Genomic DNA, 18,621 nt, shown 5'->3' with positions numbered 1-18,621 from the left:
CTTGGACACACTGACATGAACAATAGCCAAAGACAGTCTGTTATTATTACCGAGCTAGTGACGCAGGTAGTCATTTGTGACAGATGCTGGAACACGATGTGGTACCTTCTGCATTTGAACATGGACTCATTTTGCATTATATCTGAGACTATCAAGAGCTTACAAGAAATTTTCAGAAAATTTTAATGCAAGTAGCTCCGCAGTTCTTTTAATTCTCATTGATGTTATTTGTTATTTATAAGTTCGGCACGACTTTACCCGTTACTCAGTCAGACCCTAAGTTGGCCAGACTCCTCAGTGGATCAGCAGGGTGGTGTTAGCAGCAGCACAGGTGGCCAGAATGAGGAGGGAGAGAGTGATGATGAGGGTAGAGAGGATGAGAGTGCACTACAAGCGTAGACTAGGAGCATTCATTTTGTAAAAATTAAAAAGCAAATATGTTTTTTTGTACCTATCTGTGCTGTTAATGATGATTGTTGATTGGCTGAGGCAGTGATAGGGGGTGCGTAGAGCAACTACAGTTATGATGATGACAAAGTTGATGATGAGTTTACTATGATGGCAAGAATGCATGAATATTTAGTCATAGTATTACTGAAAGACCAACAGAAAGAAGGTATACATTTGTAATGAGTGCTGAGATGATTATGGCTAATGAAAACCTAGAGGCCCATACAGGCAATGACAATGATGTGCTATTTTTTTTAACTCTCTATACCCGACCCACCAGCTATGTGTTGCACATCTTCCTGGTTTAAAAATTAAGCTCTGTAATGAGGTAACACTGGATCATACACCAACTGCATCTGCCATTATGTTAATCTCTGATTAAAGTGGATGCTATTATGTGGTCACACACCATGCCAACAAGCATCTGGCAGGCTACATGTGATTGTCACTATCGTGTTCATTTTTCTCCTCCTTCATCCCTCTCTCATTCCTCCTTCTCTTTCCCTTCCTCCTCTTTAGTTTTTTTTTCCCATTCCCACATTTTTAGTGTACTACATCCACAATACATATATACAATATTCTTGTGTAGAGGTATTCTGGCTTGATAATGGTATTTCACTATCGTCCTAGACACTGTGAAACTCTACATTACACTATATGCTCTCTATCAGCCATTATCAGCTCTGTAGCTGTGCCATTAAAGCTGAAACAAAGGGACACTCACTTTGCTGGGCTCATCTCATCGCCGCCAAGTAATTACTGGCATAAAGCACTGCTGTGAGCCCACACGGCGTTGCTGCCCCTCGAGCAGTGCATGAAAACACAAACACACGCAGACAAGCGTTCGGAAGTGACATATACATGCAGACGCATCCACAACAACGTGCAAAACTGCTTTCAAAGATAAATGCTCAACAAACACAAGTACATACCAGTGAGGGCAGTTTCCTTTACATGCAAATTTGTCCTTGTGCATTAACAACACAAACTCACACACTGACATCAAAACATACACAGTACAGTGCTGTATAAAAACTATACAGGGAACCATATGCTGGCAACAGTTAGAATCTCAGATCTTATTCTGTTGTTGCTGTTCTAACTGCATGCACACGCATGCATGCACGCACACACGCACACACACACAGTAATTTTGCAATGAAATGTTGCAATTTTCTTTTCTGGCTGATCTCTGGTATACCTGTCGATTTGGCCGATGATATACATTTGCCAGAATGGTGCTAAAAGCCAGAGTGAACTTGCTGCAATCAGCTGTGGGTGATTTCACAGGTGGAGCACCCACAATTGTCAGATGGTAGAAAGAGAAACTGACGTTTTACAGCTGGAAAAACCTTTATTCAAAACATGCTATTGAATGACTGTGGTGCATTAAGGTCTAAATTTGAATAAGTCTTGACAGAATTACCTGCTGATTCTCAGCAGCTTAAACTGTGTGTTGAGTACAGTAGCTTGTTTTTTTTTTCTTACATCAAACACCACTAAAGCTGCACTCCTCTATCTATATAGGCTAGCACATAATGGTTATTTTCATTATAAAGTGATCTACCAATTATTTTCTTGATTAATTGATTGATTGCTTGAAAAAAACAGTATATCCTTACATAGGAAAGCTGGAAACAAAGAATGATTGGAGTTTTTGCTTGAAAAATGGCTTCAATGATTCATTAATTTTCTGTCGAACAACAGTTCTGGTTATAAATAATAAATACTGTACAGCATTCAAACTAAATAGGCCCACAAATGCCAGGTCTTGCTGCTCTTTGAAGCATTGTGAACGGTTTAAGAGGGTGGAAATTTCCTTTAAAGCACGGAGGGAGAAGTTGCAGAGCATGAGGATAGTCAAGCAGGTGACCAAAAAAAGAAGAAAGGAAAGGGGCACTATGAGAGAGGGATTCACAGCTGGACACCAGTCAGTGGTTAAATTTAGTAATTGATCCTCCTTAATGACCCATGACAGCAGAAAACCACAGGGCATTCACTGTAATGCCTTAAAGAGCTGACAGAGTAAACACACACTCACCACCACAGGCACAGACACAGGCACACATAACACACACCACAGAGTTTAAAAGTAGTTTAGCAGCAAATTCTCCCAAGTCGGCTTAGCATCATATTTCCTCTTTAAAACTCAAGTTTCTGTTGTCGCTCCTCCTACTTTAATAAACTCTGCTCTGAGATGTGCACGATGCACAGCAAACTCAGGCAAAAACATCACAGACTGCACACAACCACACACACATATTTCTCCATTCTGTCTCCCTCTCTCTGGCTCACACACACACACACACACGCACACACACACACACACACACACACAATACAAAGCTGCACTCTAAAAATTAAAGCTGCTCAAATGGATTTGAGGCAGAACCATGAGAGCAGAGGCTGGGTTTGGGGGTGTGTATGCAGATATGATTAGCTGAATGCATTTGCCCAAGTCTGCAGAACTGAGGGTGGGACTCCCAGGGAATAGTTTAGAATGTGTTGAGTTTTTGAGTGGGACTATGACAGCAATATAATACCATAAATAATTCATGATTTATGTTTCAGACTCAAAATTTGTTTGTTGCAGAGTAAATTCTGGCATAAAAACATGAGGATTAATTGTCTCACCTCTGACAAAATAGATAAGAAGCTTCCCACATACAATTCAATCTCTAGTTATTATTATTATACATCTGTAGGCACAATCACGATGCCTTAAATGAGTGGTGGATTTATTCTACCAAGGCTGAGGATTTGGACAACAATACCCCAGGGTTCCCCCTTTAATATTAAACTGATCTGATGAGGTGGAGTAGAGGTTTTCAGCCCATCCTGAGCCCAACATGACCTGACAGGCATGACAAACCTGAATGAGCTACGTTCATATTATGCTGTATATATTCATAACATATTTTCACATGCATACTGTGGGTTACAGTGAGGTTGGGGCTTACACTGCTGCCATTTATGTTCAGTATTTACAGTCATAAGAAGAGTTCTAGACTAGGACTAAACAGTGCACCAGCATCTGTGTGCAGCTATGAGGGAGAGAGAGAAAGGGGTGACATTATTATAACCAAATGATGGTAAAACTACAAAACTTGTTGTTGAAAACACTCTTCAGTCCTGGCGACAGAAAAACTATTGAACCTCTGCCTCTTCAACAAAAAATAGAGGAAAGGTCCAAGTAAACACCAGTGAACAACACAGCCTAACATTTATTATACATCAGTTTTCCTGCAGTATAAAGCTGCTTGTCACAATGTCATGATAACTTATATGTAGACATTTTCAGAATTTGGAAATGAAACTAGTCGATGGAAACCAATAAAATTACAGTTGGGTAAATGTGTATGTGGTTTCTATCTTCACATTTGCACCATTTAATTTCAGTGCTCTGACCAGATTGCTAGATGCTAACTATTAATTATGAACTATGAGTTCACATTGAGTTTTGCATATTGGGATATCTGACACGTTCCATGCACTGCTTTTGTGATTCGTGCAGTTTATGACAAAACAACGCCCCGTGATCTCCTCACAATATGAATGTTTATAGGCACATTCGGTCATTGGAGACCGTGAATACCTGGACAGTGTGACAGTGGCAGACTAAGACATAAACTGACAAAATGATTATAGGGAGATGTGGACTAATATAGCTCTAAAAGAGAAAATATTTGGCTTTGGCATTGAATTAATTAATGAGCTTACAAGAACATAAAATGAACATGTTGATAGTAATGGTGGTTTTGTGGTCAGAGTATTCTGTAGATGATATGAAGAGACATATGCGCTCACCTGTAGATTTGGATCCTCCTCGTGCTGTAGGTGTGCTTCCTCTGCTGCCTCCACCAGTCTCTACAGGAGGAGAGGAGAGGAGAGACATAATAGCTTTAGCACAAAAATGAATTGATTAGTGGGTCAAAAAATAATAGGCAGAGAAACATCCATACAGAAAGTAGTTTTCCAGCAGGCTTTATAAGTACCCCTTAGCACTACAGCAACACTACAATCCCTCGGGACACACACATACACACGTGACAGACACAGATAACAGACAGACATTTGGCCATCTTGTGAAAAGAGGCTATTTTCCTAAATGGTTCAGCAGTAAAGGTAATGACTGCCTCAGGTTCTTTGGACACTACCACAACAAACTCCATCATCAGTTCATGCTGTTTTACACATGGACTCACACTCTCTCTCTCTCATGTGCTCGACAACATGCATACAGAAGCACACGCGCGCACACTCACTCCATCATCACCCTCTTGCTGGTACCGTCTGCTGTGTGTGCCTGTAGGGCGGTGCGGGTATCTGAGTCAACGTTACACTCTCTCCCTCTCTCTCCCTCTCTCTCCCTCTCTCTCATTCTCTCTCTCTTATGGGAACTATCATCTTTTGAAAATAGCTTTTTGTCAAAAGCAGGCAACATGATGTCACCATCATCATTCTCCAATGAAAGATAATCATGGAGAAATTTAAGTTGCACAGTACCTTTTAAATTAAACTTCTTTGTGCAGTGGCAACCAGGGGAGAAAAATATTGCGGCATAATATGAATCAGAATCCAATGTTCAAACTATTGTTACAGTATATGGATGGTGAGCATGAGAAGCACATGTTATTCCACAGACTGTACAGGAAGATGGACGTAGCAAGCTGCGGCATCATCTGTTGGTTTGCATTGGAGCTAGTTTGAACACCGGTTTGACTCATTTTCTAATGGATCTACAGTATGTCAATAACCATCTTTAAATTATCCATCCATTATCTATACCACTTATCCTTAAGGGTTGTGGGGGGCTGAAGCCATCTATCTCATGGCTTTCACATAAAGACAGACCATTAACACTCACATTCACAACTAAGGGAAATTTAGAGTCACCAGTGAACCTAACATGCTTGTCTTTAGACTGTGGGAGGAAGCCGGAGTACCCAGAGGCGGGGGGAGAATACGCAAACTCCAGAAAAGCCTCGGGTGAAACATGGTTCAAACCTGGAACCCTCTTGCTGTGAGGCAACAGTGCTAACCACCATACTGCCCCGATTTTAAATGATCAATTCTTCAAATGCCTCATTTTGTCCAACTTATGGTCAAAACCCCAAAGATGTTGAGTTTATAAGAGAAAAGCAAGAAAACCCTCATTACTAAGACAGAGCCAATGAATGTTTTGGCAGTTTGACTTGATGAATCACTTGTTGTTGAGTCATTTCCGCTACTTCTCTAATTGATTAATTAATTTCAGGACAAGTGAGTATGTATGCTTATGTGGGAGTTTGTGTTTGTGCGTGAGACGGATATTCTTGTTGCCCTGGAGGAAGATTTGTTTTCACAGCTTGTACATATTCCACACAGAAACAAGTCACATATGCACAGATGCTTTCATGCTGCCTGTATCCCCACTCATACTTACATGCACTCACACAGATGTGTCTAGATCTTTCCAAACAGTGTCAGCGAGGCAGCTTGCTCCAAGAGAGTCAAAATTGCTACGGAAGCAAGCTCCTCTTCATTTTAAAGTTCTGTATCTACGACCAGAAAGCAGCGATGAGAAAGAGCGGACTGTTGTTGTGATCGGTATTATTTGCTCTCATGAGCGCAAAGAGTGTGACGGCTCTCTACTTCATGTCTGAGAGATTGGGGGAAATTGGGAGGAAATTATGACTTTGTAGTCAGTAAAAAAAAGTATTAACGGCTGGTATACAGCATCATTTCAAACAGGCTAAAGGTGAAGGACTTGAAGGAAGCTTTTCAGGGCCTCTGAGTAACTGCTTGACTGTTGGGGATCTCTCTCTTGCTCGCTCTCAACAAAAACACAGACACACACACACACACACACACACACAACCACTTCTTTCTACTTCCAGCTGAGATGCACACCGTATCTTCTCATAGCAAGTCATTTCTCTCATTCACAGCTGGTCCTGGTGTCTATGAGTTTTGGTAATGCATTCCATTTCGCATTTCCATTCAAATGGCTTTACTCGTAAAACTACAGCAATCAGCTAGCTTATTTCAGCTGAGCCGTGTGTGTGTAGTGCCACTGCTGTGTGTGTGTGTGTGTGTGTGTGTGTGTGTGTGTGTCTGTGTGTGTGCGCGTGTGTGCGGGCGGGCGGGCTGTTTTGGGAAGCGAACGCTGTAATAATCTAGAGCCTGGCCAATCACTTCCTTCACCATAGCAACACACCTGGCCATTGCATATCGTTGCATATCATTCTGTGCTTGGTTCCATTCGGCTATCAACTCATGTATATATTTGTTCTGCTTCCTTCCTGGTCTCTGACAGGCCGAGATAGAAAAGCAAAGTGAACAGTGAACATCTCTGCGTCCTCTTTGGCCCAGATTTCTTCAAATCTTTTATAGAATCAAACAAGAAGCTCTCACGCCTATGTGAGACCATGCCTGCTAGTGTGTTTGTCTGTGTGTGCGGGTGTGTGTGTGTGTGTGTGTGTGCATCCGGGCATTGAGAGGCATCACAAAACCTCAGGCAGGTGCATCGGCTGGAAATCCACAACAAAGCATGCTCTAGGAACAAACAAAGATAAGGACGGTGGAATAAAGGGAGGATGAGAGAAGAATGAGAGAATAACATTCTCTAAAGGTCTGAACGCTTAGCCCCACACTCCCAGTGAAAATGTCAGACGCTGCCTGTGAAGCCTGTGTCGATAGAAACACACTTTTAAGCATTTGTGAGTGGGTGACGGTGTGTGTGTGTGTGTGTATATATGTGTGTGTATGCGCACGCATTAGTGTTAATGTTTCTCTCAGCTGACACGTGTTAAGATATTAGCCCTTTGACCTATTCTGTCTTGCAGCCACTTTTGCAAATGCCAATCACTGAATGTGAGAGTATGCGAGTATGTTAGTGTGAGCGTGATGAAATCTGATTGAATCTGAGTCCAGGGAAAAAAAATATGTTGTGGTAGCATTTTTTGTAAGAAACTCAAAATTAAGCCTATTGATGTGTCACATTGCACACACACACAAAATAAACAAAATCAGCTGACTTTAAGTGTTACACAGCATTACATCATCTCATGGGATGCATTAATAGATACACGGCCAATGATAATTTCATCTCTACTGCACTCTACTGAAAAATTTAAACACTTGATTCCTACCTGCAAATACAGTAATGGATTCTGGCATGTTATTCGTGCAGTGTAGCTTACCATGCAGAAAGATGAGGGTTCAAAGCCCTAGGGTAAAAAATAACTTATATAGTAGCAGGGAGTTTTTCAATTGGAACAACAGATTAGAGATAAGTAGGTGCTACTCACTCCTGTGAATTTCAATTCCACCATATCACCAGGATGAACATCCCAGGTGGTGTGTTTGTTTTCTGCGTGCATGTTGGGTTTGCTGCAGGCATACGGCGTGTGTGCGTGCGCTCTCTGTTCCTCGCGTGTTTGTGTGTGTCTCGCATATATTCAAATGAGCCTGCCACATCTTTTTGTCAATAGGTGGTCCTGCCAAGGTGCATGACGCAGTTTAAAAAGAGAGAGGAAATGACTTTTCTTCTCGAGTCATTCTGTCGAGGCTCAGGCTCTGTACGAGATGACAGCAATAATTAAACTGACACAGTCAGAGAGGCAGGCCCTGTTGTCTCCCCGAAAACACACACACACACATACACGAATGTACACATTCACAAGCCTTCACTGTGGCTGACAGGGTAAGAGTTGAAAACACAGAGCTAACAAGACTTGCTGCAGTAACTGGATTAGATTTGTTAGCACCAGAAGAAGAGTTTGGCATCTCTACCTGATTACAGATCCCTGATGTGTTTCTGCTGGCCTCCGCCTTCACCGGAGAGCTTTGATTCTCAACACAAACCTGATTAGACCCGACCAAACTGGTCTGGTCTGGGTCAGGCTCCATTTTCTCTTAATTCCCTCAGGCTCATTTTATTTGTCGATTTGTTTTCAGCCTAAATCAAACCACAAGAAACTATGTATTGTGTTCCCATCAAGCTTTGCCAGCATTTTCTATGATATGCTGGAGCTGTCAGGTTGGCTGAGGTGATGGATATTAACACAGGAAATTATGCCTATGCCTTTGACCTCAGAGAAGGAAAAGTATGGGAGGAACTCATTGATGATTATGTCATTACGTTTGGACTCGTCTTTTTGGAGCCTAAATATCTTACTTCCTTCATGTTAACTGTGGTTTCCTCATGTAAGTTGAAGTGATTGTCTTCCCCTTCAATTAAACACAATTTCTGTTCCCATTTCATCAGTTCTCATCCCGCCCCCTTCCACCCGCCCAGTCCATTTCCCTGACATTTGCACTCATCTACCCCCTTTCATTATCTGACATCCTGTGATTATGATTTGCTCGACAAAGGATTCGGCTTGTTTACACTTTCAAAAGTTCATAAACGATCCCCCTCATTTAGCTGTCAACTTGATTGGCTTATTGTTCTTGCGCCTGTACTTGCTGCGTGGTGGGTTTCCTGATGTTTGAAGCTGCTGACCTTAACAAATGCCTATCCATTATTAATGCAACACTAAAGCCGTGAAAGTTAGCGAGGGCTGTCATATATAGCTGAGCTACGCTAACAGCTGCTGCCAGAAGAAGCAGAGGAAGGGTACACAGGGGGTCACATACATTATTGACTGGTAGCGGAAGTCTCAGACTTTTTTCGAGCAGTACATTAAGCCCTGCTTCGGCACATTCCCTCCGCCAAGACGAGGGGAGGGCAGTGGCCTGAATCTGAATGTTCTCCCGAGGTAGCCAGGAACAAGACCACAGTCAACTTCAGTTCTAAATAGACTCACATAAAAAACATTCCCAGAGGTGCTGTGTGCTGTTGGTTCAGCATGCATTTGTACTTTGGGTTCAAACTTTTCTTTTTTTCCGTGTAATCATCTTTTGGGGTTATAATTTGTTGAGAGGATCTGAGCATTTTATCTTGAGAGTAGCAGAGTTTCTATTTAATACTAAAATTACCAATAATGACCCAAATTAATCAAAGATCGGCTACATTTATCAGCACTGTCTGCATGTGAGTATAACAGCTTTAACACTTTTTCTCACATCTCACGGTGGGATCTGTTGGGTCTCTCTCTGTAAATTTTATAAGATGAAGAGTACGGTTTAGACCTGCTCTATATGTACAGTGCCTTGAGATAACTTCTGTTGAGATTTGGCGCTATATAAATAAAACTGACTTGACTCAATTTAACATCTAAATATGTTTGTTCATTTAAAATATCTATCCATGTGACCTTATACAAATAAAGTATAGTGAGCCGGTACACAGGAATAATTTGGCATTCTCCTTGGGAGATGTTTAGCTTTTCTTCAACTGTAACAGGAAATGCTAACGAAGCCTTGGCCCTACTGGATCAGGGCAGGTCCGATGGGTCTTGATTCTGCCAGAGGCCTGGTCCGTCGAGGCCTGAGGTGGGCTGAGCTAGACTGGCTCGGGTCAGCCCATCAATAGCACTGGGAACAGCAATTAATATTGTCAAACTAGCCCAGGAAGAGTTGCAGCATCAACAAAATGGAAAAGTGCTCCGCAACACTTTGCTTCCTCTGTTTTGCACATTTAGATTGGGCACAGGCCAAGTAGAGTATGGTGGAGAGACAGATACAAAGGGAAAGGGAAAGTGAAAGACAGAGGGAGAGGCAGAGAGAGGGAGGAGATTGGTGCGCTTTGAAACATCAGATCCCAATAATCAATACTTGACAAGTTCTCAACACTTCTGCTGACTGAAAGGGAATATGAAATGCTTAACCCAGCGCTGCCATCCTTCTCATATTTCCTCTTTCTTCACACTTTCTTCACTTTCATTTCATCCTTAGACTGAACTTTTGACTTGTCTTTTTTTCTTGACATTTACCTGTCTCATCCTTCCAGCCTACATCCTCATTTCATCATTCTGGAAAACAATCCCATCTCTCACACTCTGATGACTTGGTGACAGAAAAACAACCAGATAGAAGGAGAAGGAAGAGACAGTCGCTGTCCTGATATCCACTGACTGGCTCTGCCTTGTCATTAGTAGCCATCACTCTCAACACACACACACACACTAACAGATGTGACAATGATCTGAGACTGAAGACAGCTAATGAAATGAGGGAAATGAGGGGAGCAGTGCTGTGAGCTCAGCATGACAGTGTTGTGTGCCAGGGAGTAGGGCAGACAGGAGGAAAGGACAAGACTGCAGGGCCAGACAACACCATTGTAATCCTTATCAGAACCATACACCTACTAACAGGCAAAATCCAGGATAAAAAAGTTTATGTCTGCAATAAAAAACACAAATTTGTTGTGCCTTTTTTTTCATATCAGACAAAACGTTAAAAAAGGAAAGTGAAGACAAATGACATTGTGTTTTCCTTCCACTTGTTTTTATAGACATTTTCAATGTCCACATAAAAAACCCTGAGTGGAAATATTACAAATATTGATATTTTGGCAAAATGCTACTGCCCCATGGTGACTCGCTAGGAGCTAGCCTACTCTCCCATGTGACATGTCTGCATGTGTGCATGTGCCAGAGCACAGGTTTTTCATTGCATTGGAATGTATTGTTTCTAATGTATATTGCAATGACAATAAACTTGATATTTATCAATAAACAAGAAAATGTGACGAAGAACAATGGAAACAGACTATAACGTTCCACATAGGCCATAACTTTTTAAATCACTTTATTTGTAGGTAAAATCAAAAGTGAGAGCACCTGAAATGTCATAATAATCCTTAATTTACCTTATCTTAGCTTAGCGTAGGAAGTTAGCCTTTAAACTGTTATAGATGTTTACAGTAAAAAGGACAGTTAGAAACCCTATGCTTTGTCTTTGGGGGCAGAACGGTGGTGCAGTGCTTAGCACTGTCAATCTTCTCTGTGTGTGGAGTTTGCATGTTTTCCATGTGCCTGCGGGTTCTCCGGCTTCCTCCCACAATCTAAAGATATGCAGGTTAGTGTAATTGGTGACTCTAAATTGCCCATAGGTGTGAATGTGAGCAGAATGGTTGTTTGTCTCTATATGTTGGCCCTGTGATAGACTGGCAACCTGTCCAGGGTGTACCCAGCCTCTCGCCCAATGTCAGCTGGGTGATTGATTCCAGCCCACTTGCAACCCTCGAAGAAAAAGCGGTATGGCTAATGAATGGATGGATGCTTGTCTTTGGCAAACCAGGAGGTTTGTTGCTCTGTCAGACTAATTTTTAGCAATGTCGTCACATCTTCAGCAACAACATGCTGGTACTATGTTACCATTGCTTATAGAAATGACAGACAAAACTACAGCGATAAGACCTAAATTCTAATGAACCAGCATTTCCCTTTAAATGTTGATGTTTTTCAGCTAATAAGAGGAACTGCATCTTTATTCAAACCATCTCCAGCAGACGACGAGTTATGCCACATTGTTGAAATGCTAAATTTGTGTTTGAAATTCACTGTGCATGTCAGCAAATGAAAATTAAAGTTCATAGGAGGTTTTGCTGGCAGCCAAATTTCATTTAAAGTCCCAATGTGTGCCTTTTATTTTTAACATACACCCATGCAGACTTCCTCTGCTCTACACTGGTAATCATGTTGAGGACTACAGAGGCGTAGCTGCCACAGGTAAATGATATCAGCAGGTACAGAGCAGAGACCGAATGCCATTACAGGAGAAACAGCCCTAGCAGCAAGGCATCCACTTTGCTTTGAAGTGCATTTGTCACATGAAACACAGCCGTGCTTGACTTCAAAGAGGGCATTACAATAGCTCCACGCCTTTCAACTTTGATAACAACATGTTCACTGTTTCTTTAACTGTCTGCTGTTGCTGTCATTCCCAGCCAGCAGACAAGCTTTTTCAGGAGAGATGGAACAAGGAGAGGAGAGGAGAGGAGAGGAGAGGAGAGGAGCTGCCTTCTGCTAAACAATGATAATATCCCACTGACTCAGGAACTGATGAAGGTAATAGTAATTAAAAAGTCACAATGGCGAGCTAAGATGCTTGCTGAGCCCAAGAATAAACATAAATGCACACGCATGCCTGGATTTACTTTACACACACAAGGACACACACACACACACACACACACAATGTCCTCTGCAAGCGCATGTTTACTTTCAAACATTGTGTTTTGATTGGCCTTTTTAATCTTATCTTTAGTTGAGTTGCAATTTAATTGGTGAAGCAGCTGAAAGACACAACTGCTCAAAGTTTTATTTTCTGTCAGACAGAAAAGAAGGCAGTGTCTGCCACAATAATGTGGAGATGATAAGGGAAAGAGAATGAACACAATCAAACACCAATTCTAAATGCAATTACACACACATACATACACTCTGTCACTCTCTTTTTTTCACACACAATACTAAATACACAACCTGCAGGAAGCTTAAATACTACAAATTAAGATTATAAACATGGCTCTCTACCACCGTCCTTTCTCCAAATTAAAAGCATTATCTTAACACACAAGAATGAAAGCACCTTTTCTCACCTAAACACACTTAAGAAGAATGACATCAGCAACCCTACACATTCTTTAACAGGTGCATCCTTTTACAGCAGCGGAGACTGCTGTCTCTCAGCAGGTGGCGGCGGGCGATAAAGAGGGGGAATCGATGTGGAGACGGGGAGATAAAACCACGTTGATGGACAGGGGGGAGCGCCTGCACGGAAATTGAATCGCTGAAGCGCCACATATACTTTAGCAAAAAGCAGAGAAATGGGAAGAGGTGGAGTAGAAAGAGGAGAGACAGAAAAAAGAAGAGACAGATGCTTAAGGACAGATGTAGGAGTGCACACAAGGCCAGACAGGACAAAGCTTTGAAAATAAAAGCTCAGAGAAATTGGGAAAAGGACTCATATTTGCGGCTAACAATTCATCACAAGGCAACAAATTGTTGGCATTGAAAATGAGAAGGGTGGAGGTGAACTGGAATCACAATAGCAGCTGGTTTAAATGGTTTAAAGGTTTAAATACTCCATGAACGTGCACATTGGGCCTTTTTTCCCACTTCCCCACTTCCTCAAAATTGATTCTTTATTCTTTTATTTATTTATTCTTTCACTTCCTCCCACGACTTTCATCTGTCTTTGCACAAGAGCAATGCCGCCACCCCAGTGACAAGGATTCACTCTCATCTTCACATTGACCCCCATAACTTTTATTCCATGGACAGTAGTGCACACAGCCCCCTGAGATGTACAATTATCAGGCATCCAGCATCCGGGCAAGCGGCTTTAGAGAAGCCATTAGCTAACCAAGCCCTCACATCTCCAGGGGTTTAACGCACTCTCAACAACTATCTTACTAGACTCAATACATCTAATCTTCCTGCTCAATGAAAATGACTCCTGTCAACAAGTAAGTTTATCACAGTTAAAACAGGTTGGTCACGAACAAATGACAGTTATATAAATAAAACTCTAAAATACTGGTTTGGAACGCATGTAGTGTTGGCTTAATTACAAAACAATGTTTAATATTATTAGAAAACTGATTAAGTCCTCAAATTTCTATTACAGGAGTTAATAACATAACCAGTAATATTCAATTAGAACCTTGCTTTCATGCCAGCAATCATTGTATAAGAGCAGGAGTCATATTTTTTAAATGCCAGATGACTCATATTAGCATGAAATACTTGATCTTCTCTGTGTGCGCAGTGAAGACTATTATTGCACGTGGACGGGCAGAAATGTGAACGTTTTCACTGAAACACGCATGGTCATGCAATCCAAGCGGGCAAAGGTATCATACATGAGAATAATGACAGCGGCGCAAGCAAAGCTAAAGCACGGAAATGGTTTGTCACTATCTGTGCCCCTCTCTCTCTCCCTCCCTCACTCTCCTTTTAGCTTGTATCCTTGGACCAGACTCTCAGAGAAAAATCCAATTTCTGTGAACAGCACCGTGTTGTCCTGATAGGATCTATCACCTGGAGCTAGAGCTGCAGCCAGAGAGGCACTGCGCTGTGGACACATCCTGAACCGCACCTGTTACAGCACTGACAAACACAAACACATGCATGCACACGCACACACACATATCAGCAGACATGCTCACACGTAGATGTGGGTAAGTATGCTCAAACTGTACATGTACCCATGTACCGACAACAGTGGTGAATGAAGCAATCAGATCGTTTAAGAAAAACAGGGTTATCACAATACAAAAAATACGCCTAAATGAGTGCGAGTCCTGCATGCATGTACAAAGAATTATCAACTAAATATAGTTAAGCAAAATCTCTGATTCATTTCAACCTGGCTTATTTACCCATAAATGTGGCTGTTGTGGCTTAACAGCTAGCTGCTATCGTTGCACTCGCCCTCTCTGTTGTAGAGGCTCAGGGAAATGAGGAGTAATGCAAAACAACATATACTGGGAGAAGCAGAACTAGCCTCCTACAAATAATCATGGGTTTAACATGAACTCTTAATTCAGAATCTGAAAGTAAAAACAGAAAGTAGCTGCCTGAAATGTCTGTTATGCTAACTGCATAAGGATCTACATACACAGGCCAACTTGCTGGCTGACCTGATCATCCTGCATATTCACCCACCCAAGCCAGTTTGTTTACATGTGTGAGTTTGCAGACTATTATAAGGACTATCATTATTATTCTGTCATTATTCGCGCCATTTGGAAACTTGCAGGCACTTGTTTGCCACTACTTCTCTAGCACGAACCAACACTGAATAGAAAGCTGCCTACAGCCTCATACATGTAACAGTGTATAAGTTGCCCCTACGCAGTTAGCCATAACAGCTGTTCCATGCAACTACCTTCTGTGTTTTGGTCAGACTCAAAGACAAGTAGTAAAATCATGTTTATCTGGAAAGCTGTCTCATGCAGCTTGCCCCGATATACTGCTGCAAGCTGTAAAAGTCACATTATTGGAAATATGCCAGGTTGAAATAAACTGGAATTATCCTTTAAGCATAAGTTAAGTACAAGTGCTCATTATGCAGAATGGCTTCTATCAGACTTTATTTTATCATACACGTACTGGATCAATATGTCTGCTGCATTAATATTTTAGTAGCATTTTAATGCTACTTCTACTTAATTTAAATATTACATTGTATAATAACTGACTTCGGCTCTCAAATGAATGTAGTGAAGTAAAAAGTATAATACACCCATCTGAAATGTATTCAAATCAAAGTATAAACTACCTAAAAATTATATACTTCAGCACAGTGCTTACTGTAGTTGCTATCAATTGCAGTATACTACTGCTATGCTTACGCAGTCTACACATAAAAACATAATAAACAGAAATCATAGGATTTTAGTTTTACTTCAGGAGCTTTCTCCTGAAGTGGCCTCTTACTAATACTGATGTTTGGTCTGAGCAGATCAATAAAGTGACACAGGCGCTGATGGGTGGATCACAGCCTCTCTGGGTCTGTCACCTCACCCCCTCCCCTCACACCCACTCTATCACATATCTCTCTCTCACACACGCTACACTCAAGATGTGTCTGGATTCACTGTGGCAATGTGACGCTACAGCACTTCTTCAGACATCCAATAGGGTCAGCAGAGTGGTCAGAAAAAACACTTCACCAAGTGATTTCATTGAGCTCAGTCCAGTACATTTACTTTTTGATTTCCAGCCTCTCTGGGAATAGATTAACCAGTGCCGCAGAAAATGACTTCCTTTTTCTTTTTTTTTCTTTTTCTTGAGTATAACTAAATAGAAAATAACATTTTTTGTATAGGAGTTGTTTCAGACTTTTATAGTTTATATTTTGGCTTGACTCTAGGGAAAGTTTTGCTTTAGTGTGACTGTAATAGAAATTTCAGTTACAAAAACAAGTACCTTCATTGCCTGGGCTTTCTTGTGAAACATCTCCTCCATGTCCTCCGCCAGCCTCTTTACCAGTCGCAGCCCATCAATCTCCTCCACACGCACTGCCCGCTCAAACTCCTTGTATTTCTGAAAGAAAACCAAACATTCATGTTATCAGGTTACAATTACTGCCACACAGGTAAATCACTAAATAGTGTGTTTTTATCACGTAAAATTATCTCAAGGGGATTATGAAAAAATGCCATACTGCTGCATGTAACATATTATGGCATGCATTTCACAGTGTGAGCTCATGCCAGTGTTCAGCGTCGAATCTGCAGTTAAAAGTTTTAAAAACATTCCTTATTACCAGTTACGAAACCATTTATATATCATGGGTATTTTTTGAATGTGAGAAAGCTATAAAAATACATTCTACATTAAACCAAGTCAAGAAAAGTAAAGTTTATTAATGCTAAATTAAAATTAATGCTAAAACTAGACACACAATAGGTGTTGTCTACACAGTATAGCCAGACGTGGCAGTGGTAAAACCACGCTATAGAGAAACACATTTACAGTATACAATGAAGGACTCGTAGCAAGTACTTAGAAAACATTATCAGTGGTCCAAAAGTGGAATAAAGCTTAGTAGGAGTTGCTTTTCCAAACTAATCTACATATAAACGAAACCAATCAGCTCAGCAAAGGGAATTATCAGCCTCCTTCACGTTTCACCACACATTAAGCATCGATGACACACCGCTGGCCTCAGTATGTGCACTACACTAAATCACATTATTCTGCTATAAACCTATACTAGGGTGCTTAGCTTAACCAGAGCCTTAACTGGGGGACAGTGACATTAAGTCTCACTAATTCCACGCCCATTCATGCCACACACACACACACACACACACACACACATATGCAGAGCTGATCTAAGTGAGGGGTATACTTGAACAGGGAAAAAAGGGAGAAGAAGAAGAAGAAGAAAAGAAAACCATTTTTGAAATCTGTGCAAAGCTGCAGGCGGCTGTGTTTCACTCTTTGGGGATTTAACAGAAGATTACCGCCATATCAAATATCATGCCCTCTCTAATGTTATGCCAACCTGCTTAGATGCATGCTCTTAGCTGCTCCTGTACAGCAACACACACATGAGCAGCAGGGTGAGGGGAGAGAGATCGCAGCAGGAGGAGGGGGGAGAATGGGGACAGCATCAGACACTCAGGCAGCAGTAGCTCTTGGATTTAGGCAGTCATCTGAAACACTGCAGGACATCGCCAAACAGAGAAGAATATTTTTCTGCTTCATGCCAAAACTTTTGATGAGCCTGAATTCTTTAGCTGTAGCTGAAGGTGACAAGCGAGAGACCGAGCAAAATGTTCTGTCATTTGAGCGAACAACTCCGGAGAGAAGTCGGTTTTATCGTGACTTAAATAAAAAGTCCTCACTGGAAAAAAGTAAGCACAAAAATGGTTTTGATCACCGATTATTATCTTTTCAGTAAATGATCAAATATGGGTGATTTGCTTGTTTTGTATTTGTGTGTGGCCGTGTGTGAAGGAGGATATGGGCACCCTTGCATTTGCTCCATCCTCCGACAAAGACACAGCCAGACAGACAAACAGATGAGAAAGCAAGAGAGAGATAAAGGGAAACAAAAAGAAAGGGGGGGGGGGGGGGTAGAGAAAAACAAAGACTGTGATAGGGAGAGCAAACACTGTGCGGGTGCAACGAGATTCCAGAGATGCAAAGACAGGTAGGACGAAGAAGAAAGGGAAGGCGGACAGATGTTGAGGGTGAAAAGTAAAGGTGAAAAGAAGATGGACGATCAGAAAGAGCACGGGGAGATAGTATTGTAGTGGGAAGGTCAGAGGGTGGTGTGAAATGCTATCTGTGTCTGCAGAGCTGCAGGTGCACACAAACAGGGAAGCAGGTTAAAAATCAGTAAATTATCGTTCAGTTTAATATTTTACGACAAACACAATAAGAAGGATGGCTTACGCTGAAAGTAATAGATTAAGTTCAAATCTGTTGATTAGTACATTCATCATTACAAGCAACCAATTATGAGGAGTTCAAGGGCCACAGCCTGAAGGTACAATATTCCAGTGATGTCAGAATGATCATAGTGCTTGAAGAAGAACTGAAAAGAGAGAAGGGATTTTTAAAATATAGTTATTAGAGGACAGAAGGTCGGATCCATCAAGGTACTTTATGAGGAGGTGAGTGTCCACGGTATAATGAAAGCTTGAGGGGGGTTCTGAATGAGTGGAGAAGAACTACAAGTGGGGAGAGAGACTTAAAGAGCAGCAACAAGAAGCAGGAACAGCAGGAGTAAGAAAGCCAGGGAGGACTGAATAGAATCAGGTTCATAAAGGGAAGC

At 41.4% G+C, this 18,621-nt stretch overlaps 1 protein-coding gene across 3 annotated transcripts in view; it reads right to left on the bottom strand.

Moving 5' to 3' along the window:
* cacna2d3a (calcium channel, voltage-dependent, alpha 2/delta subunit 3a) overlaps nucleotides 1-18,621 on the bottom strand; it is a 112,006-nt gene that overhangs the window by 73,583 nt on the left and 19,802 nt on the right. For all 3 annotated transcript variants that reach the window (XM_018668110.2, XM_018668111.2, XM_018668112.2), the window contains exons 3-4: nucleotides 16,260-16,376; nucleotides 4,258-4,317 (exon numbers count right to left, since the gene is read on the bottom strand). In XM_018668110.2, the coding sequence (XP_018523626.1) occupies nucleotides 4,258-4,317; nucleotides 16,260-16,376 (177 nt within the window). The remainder of the gene's footprint in view (nucleotides 1-4,257; nucleotides 4,318-16,259; nucleotides 16,377-18,621) is intronic.

Source organism: Lates calcarifer, linkage group LG6 (genome assembly GCF_001640805.2).
Source record: "Lates calcarifer isolate ASB-BC8 linkage group LG6, TLL_Latcal_v3, whole genome shotgun sequence".
NCBI classification, from domain to species: Eukaryota; Metazoa; Chordata; class Actinopteri; family Centropomidae; genus Lates; species Lates calcarifer.
Note: the sequence above shows the minus strand (reverse complement) of the source record. Positions and strands in the feature narration are given on the sequence as shown.